Genomic DNA, 24,325 nt, shown 5'->3' on the forward strand with positions numbered 1-24,325 from the left:
AACCAAAATATATATATATATATTTTCTTTTTTATACACATTTTGACACACATCCTATAGAATTGGGATCAAGGACACCTATTTTTTGATACACGGTCCATTTTGACACACGTCGGTTCATTCTGTAGTTTTATTTCAATGATCCGGTCCGTCTATCCTTTAGGTATTTCTTCAAAGATCATAAGAAATCATCCACATCCGAATTCGTCCATTTTCTCACTGTAAATGAATGTCTTAATAAGTTTGAATTTGTCTAATTTTTTACGAAGATGATCTATTAACGATAGATTTAAAAATACTCTTCGGATCATTGAAAAAAGTTACGCAGTGGACATATAAAATGGGTGTGAAAATCTCGAGGGTAGCAAGTGGATACTGGATAGTATGGCCAGAAACTGAGAAAATAAATTTAAGATAAAAAAAAATGGAGGAAAGATTGCATCCACCAAACTCTCTAATTAAAACAGAATATGAGTAAGAAATATAAGGTAGAAATGTAATTTCACACAATCAAATTTTACTATTTTTTTTTCAAGGCCTTACCTAAATGTAATCTTAATATATCTTTAATTATTATAAAAATAAAAAATAAAATAAATAAATAAAAACTTCTCACTCCCACATTCTCTATCACTTCCTTCCTTCCTTCCTCCTTATATTTCAAAAACAAAAATAAAAAAATTTCTCACACACTTCGTGTGTCATCATCATATGCTAGTATCATTTAAGGACTCCAAATTCAATAATTGATAATCATTTATCAACAACCAAAATTAGTTGTACCTTAACTGAGCTCTGAATTTTTCGTTAAAAAAATAAAAAATAAAAAAACCCCCCATCCAGCTGCCATGTCTGTCATAATTAGATTTCTTTGCAGCATATGCATCACGTTGAAGAATACATGAATTTTGGGTGGGAAGATTGCTAAAATTAAATACGAATCTTCACACTTTGTGGTTTTATATTTAATCGCATTTAATTGTCTTGTTGTGCAAGTATTAAAATACAAGTTGGGAGACAGTATTAGCATGATTAGTAGTGTACTGCTCACCGTATTTCCAAAATCTTGACATATATAAATATATATATAAAAATACATATGTGATATGTGTTACTCGGTCCCAACTTAAAACATAAATCAACCACAACACAACAATCAGAAGATTATAAGAAATGTTTTAATTTTGTTTTTTCTTCATTAAGTCATGATCAAGTAGTAGATTATTAAAAGCATTCTGTATATATTTTAGTTTTAGTGAGCCGGATCAAATTATGTTATCGAAACTCGCATGATGAATACACATTATCTTCATCAACCACCGGATATTAATATTGTGTCTCCATCAACTGGCACATCTGACTCAATAACTCAAATTTGGACGATATTGTTGGTGGATAAGCATGGCAGCTAGATCACGGAAGCATTGCAGCTGAAGAATGAAAGGAAGAAGATGGAGTTCGAATGGTGCCAAGTGTTAAGAATACCTGAAGTTCAAATAATGTCATGAACGGACATGATTATATCACCTCTAGGGTGTATATTCTGCCACGTGTCTAGTTTGTTAGAAGTTAAATGAAAACATGTGTTGTGCATGTGATCATAGTCACATTGCAAGTGTGTGCGAGTGAGGGTATGCAACGGCTATAAAACCCTCCATGTAAGCCGACTTTGGTGGATCGAATCCAACGTAGATTCGAAGGGAGCAACCCTCCATGTTAAGCGTGTGTGGTAAAATCCCTATAAGTGATTTCCGTCAATTAGAAGACGAGATGATTGCATTAGGTTTTAACTAATCCAAATTAGTTTTTGTGTCATGCTTACCAGATGATGAGCTGGAGTGACTAGGGTTTGTCTTGATTATTTTCCAGCATCATTTGTGGTGGTGTGTGACAAAAGTATTAGTAATCACGGTCCTTTCGTTGCATGTTGCCGCGATTTTTCGCTTGCAGAGTAATTATTTTTCGATTAGAGCTGGTAATAGGGAGGAGGTGCAGTACTGCTGCAGAATGATGTAACGATTTTGGAATCAAATCCATGTACTTCTCTTTTTTATTGATCTTGAAATGTATTGTCCTGCTCTTGCGTTCGACAATAACTTCTTGCGCAAGAAATGACAATTTCCAGTTTCCGAATCCTGATACATACAATACAGTTCATCGTCATGATCCGTGTTTAGATTACATTCATCGCGTGGCTGGTAACGATTACCTACAACCTTATGCAACCCTGATGTGCTACTATTGATCTCCACTAAGATGCTGACTTTGCCTTCGAGAAAATAAGGTGGAGAGATTATACACACCACCTTGAACCTGACCTCCCTATCCTCGCCAACGCGCTTCTTCGGGCAAGCAATCTTTGCTATAATTTACACCAATCCTCCTTTTCACTATGTTTCATCTTTTTGCTACCCGGCCGTGGAAAAATGGCGAGATATGAAACAATGGAACTGCTACATTCAATGCGATTCTGCAGATTGGAGATGAGACCAGTATTGCTTGACAAGCTGCCCAAATAGCGAGCCTTCTCTTATCTTAAATTTATCCAAGTTGACTACACAATGTGCCACAATCTCTACACTCAAGTTCGAATTTCCTTCTCTAATTTATCAGTTGGTTAACGGAAAAAAAGGAAAAGAAAAGTTACATATAAAGATCTCCATACTCTAGCATTACGTGACAATTATCTAACGAACGGATGATTAGTGATAGTGAGTAGTGGTAGTGCTTAACCTCAGTTATCAAACTTATCATATGGTATGATTCATACATTTGATATAGACCCACTACTAAGCAACACAATACATTGATCAACTTAACTACATGCACAATTCAACGAGTGTGAACTTAATTAAAAAATAATAAGTAATTAATAGTGTAATCACTCAATATAAGTTGTATTTTAGTTTATCAGATTTACAATGCCACATTCTTCAACAATTGAATTGTTGGCAAAGAAAAGAGAACAATTTCATTATTCTTTTATTTTTCTTTTGCCGAAGTCTGAGGTATCTCACGTCTTAAGAGTAGAATTATCAGTGGGGCCCATAAAAGCCAAAAGCATTTCGCTCATTTTTTACCATAGTCAAATAACACACATTCTCCTAAAATTTTGAACGAAAGAAGGGAAAATAGTATATTGGGCTTTGTACTCATCTTAATATGTTATATTAAATTAATATCAAACTCATTATCTCAGATAATGAAACCAAAAACCCTACCTACAAATAGGGGTGGATCTATTAAGGAACCTAGGTGGTCCTAGGACCACCTGGAAGCTTGGATAATTGGCTGTGAGAACTTCGAAGGACCACCCAAGTCGTGGGCCTCATGGCGAAGGAGAAGAGCAGCGGCCACAATGTTTTGGCTTTTTACAAACCAGAAGGAGAGAAGAAGACAATCAATTTCTATTAAAAAAACATCCTAAATCACGTGCTATCTAGGCCACGTGAGTTTTTAAGTAAAACGGTGAGCATTGATGTGTTGTATGACAACACCACCTAGGTCGTGTGGGAGGCTGATAACCTCACCATTTTTTATTTTAAAAAAATACAAAACAAAAAGACTCTACTTTCTAAGAAAGTCCACCCCACCCAAATTAACTCCCTAATCCTCCATTTCCTAAATCCCACTCCACCCAACCGAAGTCCACCATCATCAGCACACCACCAATCTCTTCCCCAAACTTCATGTACGACACTTCAAAATCAACTTAATTAGGCATTTCAAGATCAATTTGATATTTATATTTATTCTATTTGTTTGAGAAATAACTTTTCTTAATTGCAAGGAATTAGAGATCTTTTTAAAAATGATGGAAAAGGTTACACTAAATTGTTGTTTGTATAAAGATTATGAATAAAAAGTTGTAATTTATCATTTAATATTTCAATGGTATTTTCATCTCTCTTTTTTTAGCTTGAATATTGGGATCACATGATATTAAAATTCTTGATCCACCACTGTCTACAAATGCATACATCAAATATATAGGAAATTGTTATTAACACTTCAAAATTCTCATTCTACACTTCTAACTTTCTATATTTGAAAAAAAAAATACACATATAAATAACGTAGAATGAAATTTTTAGAGTGTCAATAACATTTCTTTATTGGTAGAGCAATATTAAGTAACAACGAAAACGTGTGACACGAAGACGCCAAAGGAATTAGAAAAGGTAGGACCACCGACTTTAGGCAGTGACATTGAAACGTAAACATTAAGTCACAGCCTTTTAAGTTGTCCTTTCACCCCACCAGGTCCACCACCAAACTCACTGCGAAAGCAACACACCCACCATTCTCTGTCTCAATCTGAAATAATCTGCCAATTGCCGAAAAAAGAAAAGCAAAAAACAGAGCACGAGTCTATCCGTCTCTCTGCTTGATTATTCTGACATTAAAAATCTCGACTCCGGTCAAATTCGAGATCTGTTTCTTGCCGGACAATGTATTGGTAATAGTCCACCCCCCCCCCCCAAACAAATCCATCGTCTTCTCCGAGCTCACTCGGCAATCTGCACACGCCACGGTTCTATCGGATTACGAAACGGATTGGTTGGGATTTCAGAACCAGCAATGGGAGAGAAGATGCAGAGCAGGGGATCCAGTGCTCGTCTCTCCGGCGCCGTTTTCCGGTCTCGGATCCCGACGCTCTTGGTCTCCATGTTCGCCACCTTCGCCTCCATCTACGTCGCAGGCCGGTTCGTTCTCTTTCTCTTCTCTCTCTGCAGTCTGCACCCATTTGATGTTTCAGAAAAATGGATTGGACCCATGCGATAAATTTTCTTTCTTTCTTTCCCTCCCTTTTTGTTTGATCTGGGGATTGTGTGTAGGCTGTGGCAGGATTCGGAGAGCAGGGTTTATTTGATCAAAGAACTTGATAGGATTACTGGGCAGGTGGGTTTCTCTTGGTTTTGTATTTATGATTGAAGTTTCGGTTCTTTTCGTACTTTGAGTCATGCGGGTGCTTTTGTAAGAAGCAATTCTGTTCATAAAGGTGTTTACTAGAAGTGCTTTTATTAAAAAACACATGGAAGTTTTTACTAAAAATCCAAGCTTTATGAAAAAGCACTTGGAATTGCCCGTAAACACTTAAGAAGTTTTCTGCCATTGGGTTCCAGAGAGTGCTTTTAGCATAAGCAGTTCTAAACAGGTCATTAATCTGCTTTTTGAGTCAAAACGAACTGATTTTTCCTATTTGGTGCCTTTTAACACAGTTCAAATCAGATGTATATTTCAATGCTTGTATAGGTAGTTGAATTGCTCGGGAATTAATCACTCGAAACTCATTATTTTTTAGGGGCGATCTGTCGTATCAGTGGATGATACATTGAAAATCATAGCCTGCAGGTAAGATTTAGTCATTTGTTCCCTGGTGTAGTTGAAGATTTGTGATTGATCTTTTAATGATTCTTAGTTGACATATGAATCGATGGTTCTGATGGGGGTGATTGGTTGTGTTGTTAGGGAACAACATAAGAAGTTATCAGCTCTTGAGATGGAGTTGACTGCAGCTAGACAAGAAGGTTTTACTTCGGGGCGATCAGCAGAGATTAACGGAACTGATTACAAGATAAGACCACTAGTGGTGATTGGTATTTTTACAACCTTTGGCCGCAAAAATAATAGGGATGCAATTCGTCAGGCGTGGATGGGAACAGGTACATTACCGATCTTTCTACCATCGCCTATTGTCTCTTCCTTACAGTTAAGTTTGGTGTACTGTAACATATATGATTTGGTCTTGCATATAAATGGTTGAACAATGACAGATAATGTGGAATGTTGTGAAACACTCCCGTCTAAGCGTTTTGGTTTCTAGTAAGCACATTGAAAGTTTTAATTTTCGCAGGTGGTATCTTGAAAAAAATGGAGAATGAGAAGGGAATAATCGCTCGATTTGTTATTGGAAGAAGGTTTACTTTTCGCTGTATTCCCTTTATTCTGTTATGCTCCATGCCAGACATACTACAATAGTTTGGTAGAGCCCTTCATTTGATGATATGTTGTCCTGCAGTGCAAATCGTGGGGATAGTTTGGACCAGGCCATCAACAATGAATACCGGAAAACTAAGGACTTCATTATTCTTGTACATCCTATCGATCATCCTTTAATTTGGTACTCATATGCATCTGGCAATATCAGCTTTTGTAACGTGGTCATTTTCACTCCGATTATTGTCAGGATACCCATATAGAGTCGCCTGAAGAGTTCCCAAAGAAGAGTAAATTGTTCTTCGCTCATGCTGCTGAAAAATGGAATGCTGAGTTTTACTCCAAAGTCAACGACGATGTTTATGTAAATATTGGTGAGTAACATTGTTCATGAGACGGACTCATTTTCCATTTTGCATTTTTTGTCATTAGCATTTCTTAACGCTGTAGATTGCTGTTCATGACTTATCCTTTTTGCTTTTGGTCATCTCTGCCCAGATGCTCTGGGAGCTACACTTGCAACTCATTTGGACAAACCTCGGGTTTATATGGGGTGCATGAAATCAGGCGAAGTTTTCTCTCAGCCGTGAGTGTAGTCTAAACATTGAAATACAACCTGTTAACAAGATAAGAGGTACGTAAGTGCGATGATCTGTAAATTTCTCATGTTTGTGCTTGCTGGTCTTTGTCAGGAGCCAAAAATGGTATGAACCAGAATGGTGGAAGTTTGGCGATAAAAAATCGTAAGTTGCACCGCAACTCATTTCATCCTGCAATCAATAGTACGTCATGCTTCAGGTGAAGTGGGAAAACGGTATGAACCAAATACTTTCCTCTTAATACTGAAAACTGTGTTTCTACATCCAACAGATATTTCCGCCATGCTTCGGCTGAGATGTACGTCATATCTCAAGCTTTGGCCAAATTTGTTTCAATCAATAGGTGAGTTTTCTTCTCCGTTGAACTGGTTCCGTCATTAGTCCTCAATCACTATGCAGAGCAATGACTGAGCTATGGTGGATTGATTCTGCAGAGATATACTCCGTACCTATGCCCACGATGATATCAGTGTCGGATCTTGGTTTATCGGTCTTGATGTTAAACATGTCCATGATACCAAGTTTTGTTGCTCCTCGTGGGCGGGAGGTCTCTTTCTCTCCCTCTCTGACTTATTCTCACACACGCACTCACGCACGCAGACTATCACACGAGAATTACGAGGCCAGTTCCATTTCATTTGAGTACCTCCCCAGAGGTGTTTTGCTAACATATATCTCTGCTCTCATAGGAGCTATTTGTGCTGGTGTTTGATTTGATTCGCGTTGCTGCCGTGGAGAAATTATCAACCAGATGCAGAGAAACGGTATGAAAGACATTTTTCGCATCCTTCGCGATGTCACAGTTGATTCTGGACCTCTTGCCCATCAGATGAAATGGATTTGGCTTGCAGCATGTTGTACACTGGAGATCGGGAAGATGCAATTTCGAAGTCATGATACTTGTATAGGTTCAATTATACGAATTAGGGTGTTATTTTTTATTAGACTGGAATGTCACGGTGACATAGTTAACTCGCAAATATCTCACAAATCATTAAATTCAATGCTAGATGACGTACCTTTGGATTGTTAGAATGGTCGAGATATAACGAAATGCGAGTAAATGTACAAGCGCTAAATGTAAAGGCTCGTGACCAACTCACATGTGCTTATACTTGTTTTATTGCCAGAAAAAATTTGTACGAATGTCTCCAATAAAAGTAACAGTATGAAAAGCACGGTAGCAAACAATTCAGGCAAATTACAATGACAACGACAGTTCTATACAATCAGTGTAGATTGGAGTAAGTACAGGAATAGCGTTAAACGACCGCTCTCAAGATGGATTGTTGAGAAAATGTGCCAGTGCCTTGTCCGTGTCGTTGTCATACATCATTAGGGCTTCAGCAACAGCGTTCTGTGGAAATCCCATCTCTCGGAGAAGGGTGAATGCATTGACATATTCTCGAACCTGGAGAACAAGAACAGAAACATTCATACGGTTAAGCAGCTAAATGTGATTGTAACTACCAGCAACATTTATCATTGGCATAAAAGTTCAAGCTTAACGTGCAAGCAAAGAGCTCAAGAAAGCACCTTAGTAGGATTGTCTCCATGATTTGCTACTGCAAGAGGGACTGCTTCCCGGCTGAGCCCTGAAGCGATATATTTGCTGACAACCGGATCTGCGCTAGAACCCTGCAATACCAAAAATACCCACAAACCTAATTTCAAGAAACAAATCCAGCCAAGAAACATCATGCTCAAATGAAACAAATACAGAAACTGAAGCCAATTTCGTAGCAACGGGTTTTGCGTACTAATGACAGGTCCAATACACAGAAAAACTACTTCTCCAAGTAACTCGCATTGGATTTGCATTCATTTACAAGGATTGCACAATGGAAACTAATTACCAGCTATAATAGCTAAACAAAGAGAACATACAGATGCAAAAGCAACAATCACATACCGACGGAGATGGTGGTTCTACAGCCCTCGGTGGTGGAAGGTTTTGCAGACCAAGCTTGGCCCAATTCGGAGTTTCCTTTTCTAATTCAGCCAAGACTTTCCTCTCCAGATCAAAATCAAACTGGAACTTGCTCCGCGGTATATCTCCAACTTGCAATAACAATGGAGGCTAAAAAAAGGAGCAAAATCAAGGCCAAACCGGCAAACCCAATAGTATGAACCAAACAATATCTTACACAACTTAGTCTAATTAAGTAAATAATTAAAACACAAACCTTGATTCTCAATACACATTTCTCCAATTGAAATTTACCCAATTCTTCAATTTTTCACTTTCGAAACACAGCTCAGACATTTACCCAATAATCATGAACACAAAGCAAACAAAAACGGAAACTTTTACCGATTACTTGTAATTAGAACTCAAGGCTTACCGGAGGAGTGATCCGATAATCCGGTTTTATAGTAACTCGAATGCCCAATCCCGCTGCAATTTAAGGAAAAACAACAATCGATCAATTTAAAAACCCTAAACAAAAAAAACTCTAATTGATTTAGGGAAAAATTAGATGATCGGTTAGATCAAACTTACAGGAGGAAGACGAAGGAGGGTTTGCCGTTTGGTGGTGGGGAAGAGGACGGCCTGCGCTACCTCCGTACGGGGGAGGAACCGCCGCGTGGCTCTGTTGACCCACCCGCGGGTACATGGACGACGACGATGACGGGGGACCGTACATCGGATGGCTAGACGGCGCTGATGACGTGGCGGGACGGTAGTTCGGCGTTTGACCGGACCGGGATCTGTAATCGTAGTCCATTTATCTCACCGGACTTTTTCTTTCGCAGGTTTAAGGAAGAAGAAAACTGAGCAATGTGAAGTTCTTTGAGACGAATGCGTGAAAGCGCGCTTTGCTACGCGGGGTTTATTAAACGACGCGTCGTTTCACTTGTGAAACCGTTGCGACAAGGACCATGAGCCGACGGCACCAAGTAGAAGGTCGTTTTGCTCCCTTTTCTATGATCTTTTAGCCTAAATTGCACAAATCATCCATATACACTAAAAGGTGGATGGGTGGGCTCACATTTTTTAGCTCCTTCCTCGTTGGAAAGTTCTTTTCTGGCTACTAGCTTTTGACACTAGTATTTGGACTTTGAGTGCTACAAATCTTCATTTACCGTCTCGTACAAGACAGACAATGCTGTTATTTAGACCATATTACTGATTACTTTTCTAATACAGATAAATCTTAAGTTTAAAGGTAGGCTCCCCTTTATAAGAGAGGTCATCAGTTAACCCTAAACCCTAAACTCTAAATCCTATACAAATAACAACATTCAGAAGGACAAAACTTCGATGATCAATCTACATAAGTTACAAACACATACAGGAGGGAGTACCTTTCAAGGAATATATACAAACGGCAATGACAACATAAAAAAACGACACTGATTGCTACAAATAGATGGTTTTTTCTTAACAATCATAAACCAAAGATGTGGTCGTTTGAACCAAAAATGGCAGCACTAACTGTCTTGTATTCAAGTCACTCCCATCCAGAGCAGAACCAAACCGATCAAGCCACTGAGTAGGGCTCGGACTATCACTCTTCTCCACCCACTCCGACGTCATTTCAATGTCATCGAGTTGAATAGGATCCGCTTCCAAAGCTTTCGTTCTCGTCTGCCTTGTTAACTTGAGGTTGTAATTTATGTAGACGAGGTCGTTGAGTATTTCTCTATCGATCTTATTTCGCTTCTCCGAGTGAATCTGCTGGAATGCGCTCCAGTGCCTCTCGAAAGTGAATGTGCTGCAGACTTGGCTGAGTATTCTGATGGCAACTCGTTGCAAAACGGGTGCTGCATCGCCATATTGTTCCCACCAAAGCCCTGCCGTGCATTGCAAGTAAGTTTACAGATCCAAGAAACAAATATCGCAAACAGACACGAGAAAGCATGTACAGAAATCTATGTAATTTTGAATTTGTACTAACCAGGTGACACTGCATCTCTTGCTTCCATTGCAAGGCTGCAACCAAACATCCCAGTTGCCTTCGTAAATGTAAATATTTGACTAGTGATGTCGCGTCTCATCTCAGGCGCAGGCAGAAGCTTCTCCAGAACTTTGAAGAAGTCCTCCTTTATGGATGTAAGAAATTTGATTTCCGGATTGTATTGGATGCCGGGGTTTAAAAACGCTGCTTTTGCATGTAGAGAAGAATGGAGTTGATCCCGCCACTTTCTGTCTACGATATCTAAGAATGTCTTGCACTTATTCTCGTTCATTATATAGTATGTCCTAATCGATTACTAGGCCCTGGTCATTAGCTCATATATATAACCCACAACAGGTTTTCCTCCGGACACTTCCCTCAACACTTTGAGAAATGGCTCGAGATGGCCACACTCTCTTCCACTGCCCTCCAGAAATCATTGTCCTCGACAATGGAAAGACACGAAATGCTGTGTGTTTTATTGGCATAAGATGAGTTGGTGCAGTACTTGGGGCTGTTGAACATGTGCTTCAACAAACAGACTTCGTGGTGCCGGTTCTAATGAGTTCCTGCCCCCCACTAAACTTTTTCATCAGATCAAGCATCAAGGCATTGTTATAGATGAACTTCGAAATGGTTTGTGCTTGCAAGATGCATCTATTCACCCAATCTACCTTCAAGAATTCCTCCAAAACAAGATTTAAGCATTGAGAAGCACATGGAGACACGAAAATGGTTGAAAATATTTCCGCAAGATATGGTTTACAACCCCGGTATAGTTAAAACTACTATCCATGATGACCTGCACAATATTTTCCGGGCCAAAATCTTGTATAACAGAATCAAATAAATCCGCCAGGCATTTTGTGTTATTGAAATATGCAGATGCATCCACCGACTTGTGAAAAAAAGGCCCGTGAGGGTGATGAAACCAAAAAGTTGATTAAGGCTCTTTGACTTATTGTCAGTCCGTGTGTCGGCAATGATAGTGCAACCCGTGGTAGTCCACTCCGTTTCACTATCTTTTGACTGTAGGCTCATTTCGGACTTGATGCTTTCCGGCCATGTAGTCTTCAAAGTTTCTGGAGATGGACCTACAAATCCAGGACCACACTTTGTTATGGCATCAATCATTAGCTGATAGGACGAAGAATGGGCTATACTGAAGTCAAGCTTGTTCTCGAAAAAAACAGCGCAATACTTCTCTCTGCATAGGACGAAGAATGGGCTGTACTGAGGGTGCAAAGCAAAACTCAGCAGAAGGTAGTTGATTCTCGCGGTCTCTGGTGTGCGCATGCATGCGCCTGTTCAAACAACAACAAAGTCTTATACCACAAAGTGGGATGTGTACGCCTGTTCAATTCCATAAATTTCAGAAAGGTCAAAAAATAAGAAACAAAAAGATTGTGGATGAAATTACATATCAAAAGAATCCTTATGGGCAGAAGCAGCTTTGCAGTGCAACACAAGCAAATGAACAAGAGAAACAAAAAATAGTGTGCCAATTAATAACTCCCACTATGAATACTACTTTCACTTCAAGTGATTTTTTTTTTTTTTATATTCTAACCTACCCTAATCTACTGGGAGGGGAATTCAAACTCAAGTGAAAGTTCCCCTCCCGACAGGCACACTACCCAAGTCAACTTGCCTAACCGTCGCCTACAGGCTACAACTTTCACTACAAGTTCATGTTCAATTGTTCATACTTCCATACCAGAATTTTGTAAACTTTAATCCCTTCAAACTAAAAACCTTGATAGTAACTCTCAAACAGTTGCAAAGGCAAGCGTAATCACATTGGTTAAAACAAATGTACAAAAACTCTCATAATTGTACAAATTCATATTATTTGATTCATTTTACCAAATTAGTTGGAATGAGTTCAAATTCATATTTGGCTCCCCCATTATTTTCCAGCTAACTTTAAGAAACTAAAATTATTTTCCCTGGAAAGCAACAAAATAACACTGCAAAATACCAGAGTTTCTCTCTTCATCCCCCATTTTCAACCAAACAAACGAATCAAAATTCCAAGTTAATCTACGATACCGAATTCCATATCAAAGATTCAATTTCTCAAAAATATACAAATGTTTCAATGGTTGGAGAATTTAAAGAGAATTTAAACAAGCTAATCGATAAGAGAAATAGCGAGAAATTTAAGCAAACTTACAGAGAGGGAGAAGAGATTGGTATTGGTTCTCGACGGAGAGAAGAACGGAGGCGAGCAGATTTTTCAGGGGTTTTCTCTAATTATCGCGATAAATCGGAGGTTTGGTGTTTCCGTTTTGTATCGCTCGGACTGTGTTGATTTAGGTTTTTCTACTTTATCCTCTCATTTCTCGACTTTTTGTTATGAATTTTTATTTGTTACCTTTTTGGGTTTATTTGACGATATATCGCCGGTCAAGTTGTGTGATGTGGGCTTGTACATATAAAAAATTCATCGTAAGATTTGATGGATTTGAGGACATGTCCAAGATTAAGTAAAGAAACACATATAAGTTTTGAAATCATCCACGCTGAAATTCAGAGGATTGAGATAACACTTCTAGAAACTTCATTCTCGATGAAAAAGATAATCACTTTGCAAATTAGCATTGACTCTGAGAACTTCTATGCATAAAATTTTGAACATAACGAACATGAAGACACTTATTGTCACGAGCTAACTCCGAAAAAGAATTGACAACGAACTAACTAACGTCCATACCAACATGAATTTTGTGCACAACATTATCATACCGATTTTAACAAAGTAGACCCAAAATGAGCCTACACACCAACACAAAATTAACATACATACGAAGAAAGACTTACAAATAATCTCACTAAGAAAATACTTATTGATGGAAATACTAAGAAAAATAGATATGCAACAATCCATGGAAGATAAAAGAGGAAGGCTAGAAAAACGAGGAAAGGTGCTGACACCGATTATTGGAGTTTGTACAATTAGGGTTTGGTAAGAGGAAGATAGAAGTTTTTCTTTAACTAACGAAAGAGATAGTATTCCTGTTTGGGGTGTGATATCCACACACCTTATTTTACTTTTCACACACCTCTTGATAATTTTTGTCCGTCAATCTTCTTCAATTCATCCGATCCGACGCCCGAAAATTAAAAATGTGTGTGAAAAGTAAAATAAGATGTGTGGATATCACATCCCTTCCTGTTTTTGTGTGGAATATAAAATAGATGAATCGCATGCATTATTTTTCACATGCTGAGTCCTAATCTCGTTTGACAATGGTGACTAAACAAGTGATATCAATGAAATTTTCAAGTTAAAATTTAAGTTAAATCAGTTAGTTGGGACAACGTTCATCTATTTTGTATCAAAGTCTAAATTGTGTTTTTCGCTAGTATAAGTATCTTAGAGTATCATCTTGTCGAGAAAAAAAAAACTTCATTTAAAAATATAGAATCGTATAGTAATTTTCCTTTGATTTACGGCCGCCTTGTTATTTGCCTCTTGGACTGTTAATTTTATTTTATATTTTTTGGTAAAATTTTCGACTGTTAATTTGGTTTTGAGCTCCACTAGTCTTCTTAAACGTTCCAATTTTTTCTGTTTAAAGTTATACTAAAAATGTTACAAATGTAGCAGTTACGATAAATAAACACATTTTAAAAGGTAATGAAAGTTTTGGGGGACATTGCTACAACAGTAGGTAACGAATTTGATTGTAACCTTTGGATGAATGGCTCTGATTGGTTCCAGTACACTCGTGAGCTCAACATCTGAAGGCCCACGCACGTGGCAACATCTGGTGGAGCACTGTCACATCGCCAACAAAGCCGTCACCGTTTGATTTATGCCTCCGTCGGCCTAACTGCCCTAACCTAACAGCAATTTTCGCGCCACTTTCGGTGGGTGCGTGAAATTTCTAATGGCTTACGGAGGTTGGTGACCAATGCATAAAGATAGTTGCTAATTAATCATTAACACGTGTATTTAAGAGAGCCGGTAATTGTGTTGACGTGGCATGTACAATTTAGTCATTTTAACTACGTTGGTTGAGTGGCATGTTGGTGAAACTCATGTAATGGGAGGTGGGTTAAACTCAAACTAGTTTGATTTATCCTGATGAGGAGAAAAGTATAAGAAGAGAAGGTTGATTTTTAAGATTTGCGAATCAATATCAATGTTTTCAGATTCTCTTTCAAGGATTCTTAGGGCGAATGTCTACCTCTATCGCTCTTCTCTTTTTATTTTCCTTAATATGGAGAAATCAAACCCTGATTTGAGTTTACCTAAATCCTTCCCTCATGGGTCTGACTAATATAGTTGAAAATACTAAATTGTTTATGTCACGTTAGCACAATTAATGACTCGTTTTAACTTATTTGACGGAATATGATAAAATTGGACAACGAGAAATAGTACAAGTGTTAAAGTGAGACAATATAAATTGTAAGATATAAAGTGTGACATGAAGAAAAAGTACATGTGATAAAGTGAGTCAATAAAAAATGTAGGGGCTAAAATGAAATTTGATGAAGAGTACCGAAGTCATAGCTAAAAATAAGTCTTTAAATTATTGATGACCCATGTGAGATCCCACATCGTCCGGGAAAGAGGAGGTGATGTGTCTTATATGTACATGTCCACCTCTCTATAGTAAGACGCGTTTTGGGTGAAAGCCCAAGAACAAAACCGTGAGGGCGTGGCCCAAAACATACAATATCTTACTATGCAGACTGAGCTGTGACAATTTGGTATCAGAACCACTTCTCGCCCGGAAGTGTGCCGACGAGGGCGTCTAACCCCTAAGGGGGGTGGATTGTGAGATCCCACGTCGCCCAGGAGAGAAGAGGTGATGTGCCTTGTATGTACATGCCCACCTCCCTATAGTAAGACATGTTTTGGGTGGAAACCCAAGAACAAAACCGTGAAGGCGTGACCCAAAGTGGACAATATCTTACTATGCAAACTAAGATGTGACAACCTAGGCAATGAATTTAACACTAAAAAGCTGATTGCTCCATCTATGAATAACAATTGAAAATGTAACTAACAATACCAACTTCAAAATCCTAAGAATTTATGCATAATCACACACGTAAGGAAGTACCTAATCCATTTGGACCATTGCCCTTTCATTGTCATTAGCAAATCTCTCGTTAAAGAAATAACCTGCAAGTAATGCGATTTTTTGGTGCACATTAATACGTATTAAGTACGAACACTAATAACTAACTCATCAGACAGTGTAAAACTTTTAAAATGGGTACACACCACTTAATTGGCCAAATTTAGTGGTTAAAACGTAGCCTTTATTTAAAAGGATTCTCAATTTTTTTGTAAAAATGAGAACTAGTTATACATCGAACTTTTCCAAATGGTCTTTTTTTAAGTCTTCATTCCTAGATCTTGCTTGGAGTAATCAATTCAATCCGAACTCATTTACTCATTTGATTGACATGATGAAATTTCAATGTTTTTTTTTTAACGAAAACGATAGATGATTCTCATTCATAAACATAGATCATTACTGAAGCCAATCATGGCTTGGGAGTATCCTCAATGCGGATGTCAATGATCAAATTCGGTGGCGAATCCATCAAACTACATTCATCAACAACTACAAGACCGTATCTAGCTAGTTGGTGAGCAACCTCATTGGCTTGGTGGCGAGAAAGGGAAAAAGAAGCCTCATTGATCGTAGAAAACAATGCCTTGATGTCCTTGGTAATCTGACCAACTGGGGAAAGTTTAGTCGAGGTATCCTTCTGTGCTTCTATAATCTGAAGTGAATCAGATTCAAAGATAATATTTTGAAATCCCCTTGATCTCGCCCAAACCAAAGTCGAACGAATCGTCGTTGCCTTCGTCTAAAGGGGAGTTAGATAAAGAATCAATTGTCAATATGAAAAGTAGCTTAACCTCTTAGAAATCTATACAAGGTCTCTCATCCTATCAATATGAGATTCATTCTCAAACGCCCTGTCACGTATGAGAAATTTTCAAGCCAAACAAGTGAACAACACAAACAGGGTGACGTGGAATGTGTGTTGATGTTGGGCTTCATACGTGAGACAACATGTTCTAATATTACGAAGAAGTTGAGGTTCCACCATAAAACTAATTGGCAATATAAGGAGTTGGGCAACTCCTTATAAGTCTTTGCATAATTTGATTTCTCACCAACGTGAAACTTTGTCCTAACATTCTCACATTCCACTGTTTAATACCCATTGCATATAAAAAAATGAAAAGAAACTAATGGAACAAATTGTTTTTATGTGACTTGAAAATGGTAATGTGCACGCACTGATTGATAATTGGAATTAGGATTGAGCAGCATTTGACTATCTATTTATCAAATTCGATTACTGGAGTTGTTGTCCATCTACACATCATTACCTCGCAAGAAAAGTGACAAAAAATATTCCCCAAACTTTGAAATTTAAAAAATAGGAAAAATACAAATTTCTTTTTGGTACGTAATTAGAAGTTTGAACAAAACGATAAAGATAGAAAACTACAAGAACCTAGTTGTTCGTTTCATCGTGGCTAGAAGAAAAAAAAAATAGTAGAGAAATAGTGTTGATATTCTCTCAAAAGTTAGGACTTTTTTTTGAATTTTTTTGTCACCTTATATTTTTAGGAAAACTAATGAAAAGGGCTTGAAAACTTTGAGTTTTAATGATAAGGACAAAATAAAGGGTAAAGTGAATAGTACCATGATTGACTTTTTAGTGTAAAAATGTGGTTTTTCGTTAAAGTGAACAGTACCGGGAGCTTTTCGTTAAAGTTCCCTATATTTTTAGCATAACGTTGTATGATATTGGCACACTATAAAAAGAAACTAGCTAGTGGCTTCGCAACGTTAATTTACAATTCCGGATGTTGAAAAGACTTACATAAGCATTTCAGTTCCTTCTCAAAATCACAAGGTGCTGAAGTGGCAAGATAGGGACCCGTAGGTTTATGTTAAAGGGATGCTCTTATCATATTATTGCTAAAAAGAAAAACCGAATCCTCTATTTGATATCGATTCATCCACGCTTCCAATCTTTGTAGAGGAAGGCTAATTGCTTATCATCGTGTGATTTACAACTTAAGAATCGAGCTTAAAACGTGCCGTGAGAAATACGGGTTTAAAATTCATCCCCAACCACTAGATCACTAATGGTCGTTCCTTTGCAAGTTTAAATTAGACAGAGTCCTTATCTGTATCACAAAAATAAACAACTTTTTATAATTTTTTATGGTCACAATCTATTAAGAATTGTTAATGATTTACTAACTTTTACGCACATAATATTTAAATGACGGTCAATAACGAACAAAATTCTTATTCTAATATCTCTACAATTAAAATACGTTAACCACAGCCGAATAAACAAAACAATACGACGCAAGATGAAGTTGACGCGCAAATATTTTCTCCATAAAATATGCCTAAAAATGAATAACAAATTATCGAGCACACCAACTGCACCACCAGCGTTAGGCAAAATTAATCAAAAATTAATCAAACACTAATTAACTAATAATATTTAGCTTCGTCTTCGGCTTCCCTTATCGTCTTCATCTCTCGGTCTTCTCCAAAATCCACATTTCCACATGCATCCTCCTCTTCCCCCGCTACAAAATAAGAGTGTATTTTTGCTCACTATCATTATTTAATGTGGTATATGCTTATAATCCTATTTATTATTATTAGATGAGTTTGAATATTGAGATTTGTGCCTATCCATTATATGAATCTTGAAACTCAAACTCATTTAACGGTGATAAATACCACACTAAATGGTGGTAGGCAAAAATGCTCTCCATTGGCTCGAGAGATTTTTCAATGTAAGCGTCACATAAGATGGTACACCATATGTCCTCATATAAATGGTGGGTTATATGTGTTAAAATGTTAATAACTTAAAAATTAAAATTTTTCACCGCTTACATAATAAAGTGTGAAAATTTCTCCATTGGCTCTTCCTTTTCTTCTCCACCAATAAACAAATCATGATTATTTTACTCATGGCTTCCTAACCTCCCTCTGCATGTGGCCATGCTGCTCGCCCAAGCAAAGCCCAGCTCATCATCTATCTCCATCACCATCATAACTTCGCCACCACCACCATCATAACTTCGCCACCACTACCATCATTGCACCCCACCTGTTTGCGGATTTATCCCAATGGAACTGTCTCTGAAACCCCAGCAATTCGTCTTGTGTTCCCAAACGGCCCAGCTCTGAAAGTTGGGTTTTGCTGCAGGGAGCAAGAAGGGGAGATTTCAAGAGTTGGGTTTGTTTTTGCCATGTTTATGGTGTGATCTGAAGCAAAAAGTAAGTTTTTTTGTGCTGATTTTATGTGAACGTGATGGGAATTAATAAAGTAAATAGTGGGATTTTCTTGGCGGCCTAACAAAGTAGGTGGAAATTAGGAAAATATTGCTTTTCATCTCCTCCTGATTCAAAGTTTCAAACTTACTAGAAGTCTAGAACTGCTTTTTTTGACTGGAGCTCCAAATTTAAGGATTTGGGATTTAAATTGTCATACATTGATGATGTCTTTTAGAATTTTCGCCCTACGTTTTATGATCATAGCAAAATACATTTACTAATGTTTCTAATGAGTTTCTGATTCTGTTAATTGTGATTTTTTTAATCCAACTTCATGGTGTAGTTGTGACCAAGACTGCAGAAGCAGTTTGTGTTAGGATTGCTTGAGAAGATGGGGAAAAGATTAGAGCTTTTGGTCGTTTTGTTCATTGGGGTAATTTTCTTGCATGTCACTGCGGACCCAGTTGAAGATAAGCAAGCTTTGTTGGATTTCATTCACAATATTTCTCACTCGCGCTCTATCAAATGGAATGAGAATTCTTCTGTTTGCGAAACCTGGAACGGCGTGATCTGTAGCGAAGATCAGTCCAGAGTTATAGAGCTTCATTTGCCTGGAGCTGCCTTACTTGGTCCAATCCCACCGAACACTCTCAGCCGGCTTTCGGCGCTTCTGGTTCTAAGTCTAAGGTTGAATAGCTTGACAGGTCCATTCCCTTCTGATTTTAACAAACTCGAAAACTTGTCTTCCCTTTATCTTCAATTCAATAACTTCTCTGGCCCTTTGCCTTTAAATTTTTCGGTTTGGAAGAATCTTACTGTCATGAATCTGTCAAACAATGCATTTAGTGGGAATATCCCTTCCTCGATTTCAAATTTGACTCACCTCACAGTTCTGAATCTCGCTAACAATTCGCTTTCGGGTGAAATTCCTGACCTCAATGTTCCTAGTTTGGAACAGCTTGATTTGGCTAACAATAACCTCTCAGGGATTGTTCCTCAATCTCTTCAAAGATTTCCAAGTTGGGCCTTTTCAGGCAACAGTCTGGCATCAGCCCTTCCTCCAGCTCTTCCTGTTGAACCACCTAATTCTCAACCAAGAAAGAAAACGAGAATCAGTCAGCCTGCAATACTAGGTATTGTGATCGGCGGATGTGTTCTGGGATTCGTTCTAATTGCTTTTTTTATGCTCGTTTGCTGCCGCAATAAGGAAGGCGAAAATGGGAAAGTTGAAAAACCAAAGAAGAAAGAACTCTTTTCAAAGAAAGGGGTTTCTGAGAAGCAAAATAAGGATACCAAGCTTTCCTTCTTTGAGGGTTCTAATCTTGCATTTGATCTGGACGATTTGTTGAGGGCATCTGCTGAGGTTCTTGGCAAGGGAACGTTCGGGACAACATATAAGGCTGCTTTGGAAGATGCAACCAATGCAACCACTGTTGTGGTGAAGAGGTTGAAGGAAGTGAGTGTGGGAAAGAAGGAATTTGAGCAGCAAATGGAGATTGTGGGAAGTATCAAGCATGAGAATGTAGCCGCACTAAGGGCGTATTACTATTCGAAAGATGAGAAGCTTGTTGTGTATGATTACTATGAGCAGGGAAGCGCCTCTTCGATGTTACATGGTATATAAGCACTTCTCTCTACTTTTCGATTCATTTGCATCAGAGTTTTTAGTTATATTCACCGGAAACAATTAGAACACAACTAATTTCTTAGTGTTTATGCATCTTTAATCTTGCAGCTAAAAGAGGAGAAGGCAGGATTCCGCTTAACTGGGAGACTCGACTCAAAATATCAATTGGTGCAGCAAGAGGCATAGCTCATATCCACACTCAGAACGCTGGGAAACTTGTCCATGGAAACATAAAGGCCTCAAACATCTTCCTCAATTCTCAAGGATACGGTTGTGTGTGCGATGTTGGTTTGCCAACACTGATGAGTCCAATACCCCCACCAGCAGTGCGTACAGGAGGATACCGAGCCCCAGAAGTGACAGACACCCGCAAGTCTACCCCTGCATCAGATGTCTACAGCTTCGGGGTCCTGATACTCGAGCTTCTCACCGGTAAAAGCCCCATCCACACAACAGACGGGGAAGAAGTTATTCACTTGGTGAGGTGGGTGAACTCTGTGGTCAGAGAGGAATGGACGGCAGAAGTGTTCGATGTAGAGCTTTTAAAGTATCCCAACATAGAGGAGGAAATGGTAGAGATGTTACAAATAGGAATGTCTTGCGTCGCAAGAATGCCGGAGCAACGACCAAAGATGCAGGATGTGGTGAAAAGGGTGGAGGAAATTCGTCAAGTAAACACCGGAACTCGACCATCATCAGGAATTTCGACTCCAATCTTAAATACGCCGCCTCCTCCATTGGAGATAGCAGGACCTTCCTCTGTAACCCAGTGAATTACTTTCGTAGTTCTTTGTTAAGATAATCATATGCTTCATTGATCACTAATAAACACGCTGCCTCCGTGTGAGATATTGAGGCAGTGCAGTGAAGAACTATAGGTTGTGGTTTCATATCGGTTAGGGTTTTGGTGTCGACGAATTCAATCATATAACCTGTTTTTTCAGTCAATTTTCCGACTCTACACATCTCGGTCTTCAAATTTACCGATCCCCATAGCCGAAGCAAAATCTGGTTCGACCTGAATTGCTTATTAACAAGAAAGGAACAGGAGACCTGCGCTGAAGGCAAATGTCTGCAATTGCAAACAGTTTTAGATGGATTTTCGGAATCTACATACAATGTCAATTCGATGATTTCATACATCCAGATAAAACTGGTTTGAAGTCAGAAAAAATTACATGTATCTTTCTTTGGTATAAGAATCACACAGAAATGAGATCAAAATACAACGCTGTCCTCACAGGGTCGGACTATGCTGAGCAGAACCTGGCCATGCCATAGCTAAACAATCATTCATGTTCTGATGACAGAGCCGATATCTTGCCGAGTTTAAGAAACACGGCAAATCTAATCTGCAGTCACTTGTTCAAAATTTTTGTTCTAACACCCCCTGAAATTCATATAAACAGATACGATTTGGGGTCACATTATCCAGCGTAATCATTTACCGGAGCTAATAGGGAATAGATGGGAAAATTGGAAGTGGCAAAATCGTAAACAAGAAAGGTACCAGACCTTCAACTTCCTCAAACTGAACCTCCTTCACGAATTCCGCAGTTGCATTATACTCAAAACTGCAAAATTGTATATAACACGCATTCCGTTACAACATATACATTACAATGCTAATGTAGTTGGCAAATAACAAAACTAAAGGAATGCCGAGTATTAGGTCCTCCACCGAAAAAGTAAAACTGAACCTAAAAACGATGCTTTCAATCCTTAAACTCTTATATCATGAAGATTCTAAGAACAGGCAGCCATCCAACAAGCAACATCTTTCCTTTTCTCTTTCTTTTTTCTTTTCCAGAATAAAGCAAAGCTAACATAGATGCCGCATTTGCAATATCCTACATGTTGCCCTCTCGGAAAGTAAAGCTGATATTCCCGTCCCATGGCATCTAACGAGTGGTAAGCTGATACTCCCATCCCATAGCATCTAAGGAGTGATAAGGACGGGGTTACACGCTGCACTCAGAAATGAATCTATTGACTCTCTACGATTGGCTGTAGGTGTGACAGACACGAAGAATAGTCCGATACAAATATAAAAACAAAAAGATTGTGTGTAAGATTCCACATCGTCCAGGGGAGTGATTCTTATATGTATATTCTCATCCCTACCTAGCATGAGGCTTTTTGGGAGCTTATTGGCTTCGAGTTCCATCGGAACTCCGAAGTTAAGCGAGTAGCACGCGAGAGCAATCCCATGATGGGTAACCCACTAGGAAGTTCTCGTGTGAGTTCCTAGAAAAAAAACCGTGAGGGCGTAGTCGAGGTCCAAAGCGAACAATATCGTGCTATGGTGGTAGAGCGGGCCCGGGATGTGACAGATTGGTATCAGAGCCTAATTGTGGTCGTGGTGTGCCGACGAGGTCGTCGGGCCCTTAAGGGGGTGGATTGTAAGATCTCACATCGTCCAGGGAAGTGATCCTTATATGTATATTCTCATCCCTACCTAACATGAGGCCTGTTGGGAGCTCACTAGCTTCGAGTTCCATCGAAACTCCGAAGTTAAGCGAGTAGTGCGCGAGAGCAATCCCATGATGGGTGACCCACTGGGAATTTCTCGTGTGAGTTCCTAGAAACAAAACCGTGAGAGCGTAGTCCGGACCCAAAGCAGACAATATCGTGCTACGGTAGTGGAGCGGGCCCGGGATGTGGTGGACCCCGGGCCGGGATGTGACATTGTGGCTGTGGAAACTTGTCTAAGATACCCAAATGCATAAGCTACAAATGAACATGGCTGAAAGATAAACCAATCCACAATGCAATCAATCTCGAGCTTCCTAACTATCCGTCTAACACGAAAGGCAATCAAAAATCATAATAAGAAGCATAAATTTGCATTTACCTGTTAGCGAAACAAACATTGAGTTCGTAATCAGAAGCACTCTTAGTAGCTTCAACTAAGACAGTAACAATTTCCGTCTTGCGAGTACTGGCCATCAGCACATCATACTCCGTAGGAATGATAATCGCGAAAAAATTATCGCTCAATTCGCTCAAGCACATCTTCTCCACAGCTGCAAGAGCTATCCTCCGTTTAAGCGCATCGGCAACCGGGTCAACAATGTAGATGGCGAAGTCAGTGATCATCAAAATGCGGCGTTTCATCTTCCCGGAAGCAGTAAACTTCAAGACCTTATCGGCGAACAGAACCTCCTTGTCACCTGCAAAATCCAATGCCAATGGAATTCAAACAAATGATTGCAATTTCTAAACCCTAAACCAAACACAGGAATTGGATATCCCAATTCTTCATCCCATTCAACACCAAAAAAACAAACGAGAACGAATTCAAAACAATTGAAGTTTGATTTACCAAAATCGAATACAAAAATCGAAAATTTGATGAAAAAATTGAAGACCTTGTTTCTGCAAGACTTTCATCAGGTACGGATTGGAGCGGACGTCGATGTAGTCGCCTCTGTATTCTCTGCGAAACGAAGCTTTTCTGCGGACCTTGACTCCCATGAAAGGCTCCTGATCTTCGGTCACGTTGCCACCGGACGGCCTTATCCGCGTTCGGCCACTACCTTCTCCGTCGTCGTTTTGGCCGTCCAGGGCGTCCGAGGGGTCCTCTTCTTCTTCATCCGCCACGTCGTACTTGGGAATATCGGGTTTGGATTCGGCCACTTGGACCCGCCTCGAAACCTTAAACCGCTCCATTTTCCGGCGTCGATAGAGAATCAGACGGTGAGAGAAGCGGAGCGAGGTGGCGTGCGCGCGTAGTGGTGAACGCTAACTTGCTCCGGATGTGCGCTGCGCACCATGTGCCGCAGGGGGGACGCGGGTGGTGAGTTGGATTCTCGAATCTCTAAGTAATCATCCAATCTACGCCAACAGCGCACGTTAGCCACGTCGATCATTGGGTCCCTTGGTAGTTGGTAACAGTGAGATCTTCTGCGACGGTGCGACCAGCTGAGGCACTGGGGGACCCACGCGTAAATCCAC

At 39.2% G+C, this 24,325-nt stretch overlaps 4 protein-coding genes and 1 pseudogene across 5 annotated transcripts; 2 read left to right on the plus strand and 3 right to left on the minus strand.

The window, feature by feature from the left end:
• Positions 1–4,236: 4,236 nt before the first annotated feature.
• Positions 4,237–7,681, plus strand: LOC103439837 (hydroxyproline O-galactosyltransferase HPGT1). 2 transcript variants are annotated; one of them, XM_008378456.4, is made up of 12 exons: positions 4,237–4,706; positions 4,839–4,902; positions 5,306–5,355; positions 5,473–5,666; positions 5,858–5,921; positions 6,023–6,095; positions 6,191–6,314; positions 6,439–6,526; positions 6,633–6,683; positions 6,811–6,882; positions 6,974–7,086; positions 7,229–7,681. In XM_008378456.4, the coding sequence occupies exons 1-12, from the start codon at positions 4,582–4,584 to the stop codon at positions 7,249–7,251; spliced, it is 1,041 nt and encodes a 346-aa protein (XP_008376678.1). In that variant the 5' UTR covers positions 4,237–4,581; the 3' UTR covers positions 7,252–7,681. The 2 variants fall into 2 exon arrangements, 1 of the variants encoding a protein (XP_008376678.1); XR_011583186.1 differs by lacking the exons at positions 6,811–6,882; positions 7,229–7,681 and having other exon boundaries at positions 4,270–4,706; positions 6,633–6,754; positions 6,883–6,991.
• Positions 7,644–9,482, minus strand: LOC103439838 (uncharacterized). The gene is made up of 5 exons (XM_008378457.4): positions 9,043–9,482; positions 8,885–8,937; positions 8,452–8,619; positions 8,076–8,177; positions 7,644–7,950 (listed from the first exon to the last, which is right to left on the minus strand). Exons 1-5 carry the CDS (start codon positions 9,266–9,268, stop codon positions 7,816–7,818), a joined length of 684 nt encoding a protein of 227 aa, XP_008376679.1. The 5' UTR covers positions 9,269–9,482; the 3' UTR covers positions 7,644–7,815.
• Positions 9,483–9,809: 327 nt separating this feature from the next.
• LOC103440143 (uncharacterized) lies at positions 9,810–12,757 on the minus strand (annotated as a pseudogene).
• Positions 12,758–18,360: 5,603 nt separating this feature from the next.
• Positions 18,361–21,316, plus strand: LOC103439839 (probable inactive receptor kinase At4g23740). The gene is made up of 3 exons (XM_008378460.4): positions 18,361–18,744; positions 19,085–20,357; positions 20,477–21,316. The coding sequence occupies exons 2-3, from the start codon at positions 19,133–19,135 to the stop codon at positions 21,139–21,141; spliced, it is 1,890 nt and encodes a 629-aa protein (XP_008376682.1). The 5' UTR covers positions 18,361–18,744; positions 19,085–19,132; the 3' UTR covers positions 21,142–21,316.
• Positions 21,317–21,427: 111 nt separating this feature from the next.
• On the minus strand, positions 21,428–24,231 carry LOC103439840 (uncharacterized). Its single transcript, XM_008378461.4, has 4 exons — positions 23,740–24,231; positions 23,223–23,541; positions 21,884–21,942; positions 21,428–21,758 (listed from the first exon to the last, which is right to left on the minus strand). Exons 1-4 carry the CDS (start codon positions 24,038–24,040, stop codon positions 21,727–21,729), a joined length of 711 nt encoding a protein of 236 aa, XP_008376683.1. The 5' UTR covers positions 24,041–24,231; the 3' UTR covers positions 21,428–21,726.
• Positions 24,232–24,325: the final 94 nt, after the last annotated feature.

The sequence above is a fragment of the Malus domestica genome, chromosome 07, assembly GCF_042453785.1.
Source record: "Malus domestica chromosome 07, GDT2T_hap1".
Classification (NCBI taxonomy): domain Eukaryota; kingdom Viridiplantae; phylum Streptophyta; class Magnoliopsida; order Rosales; family Rosaceae; genus Malus; species Malus domestica.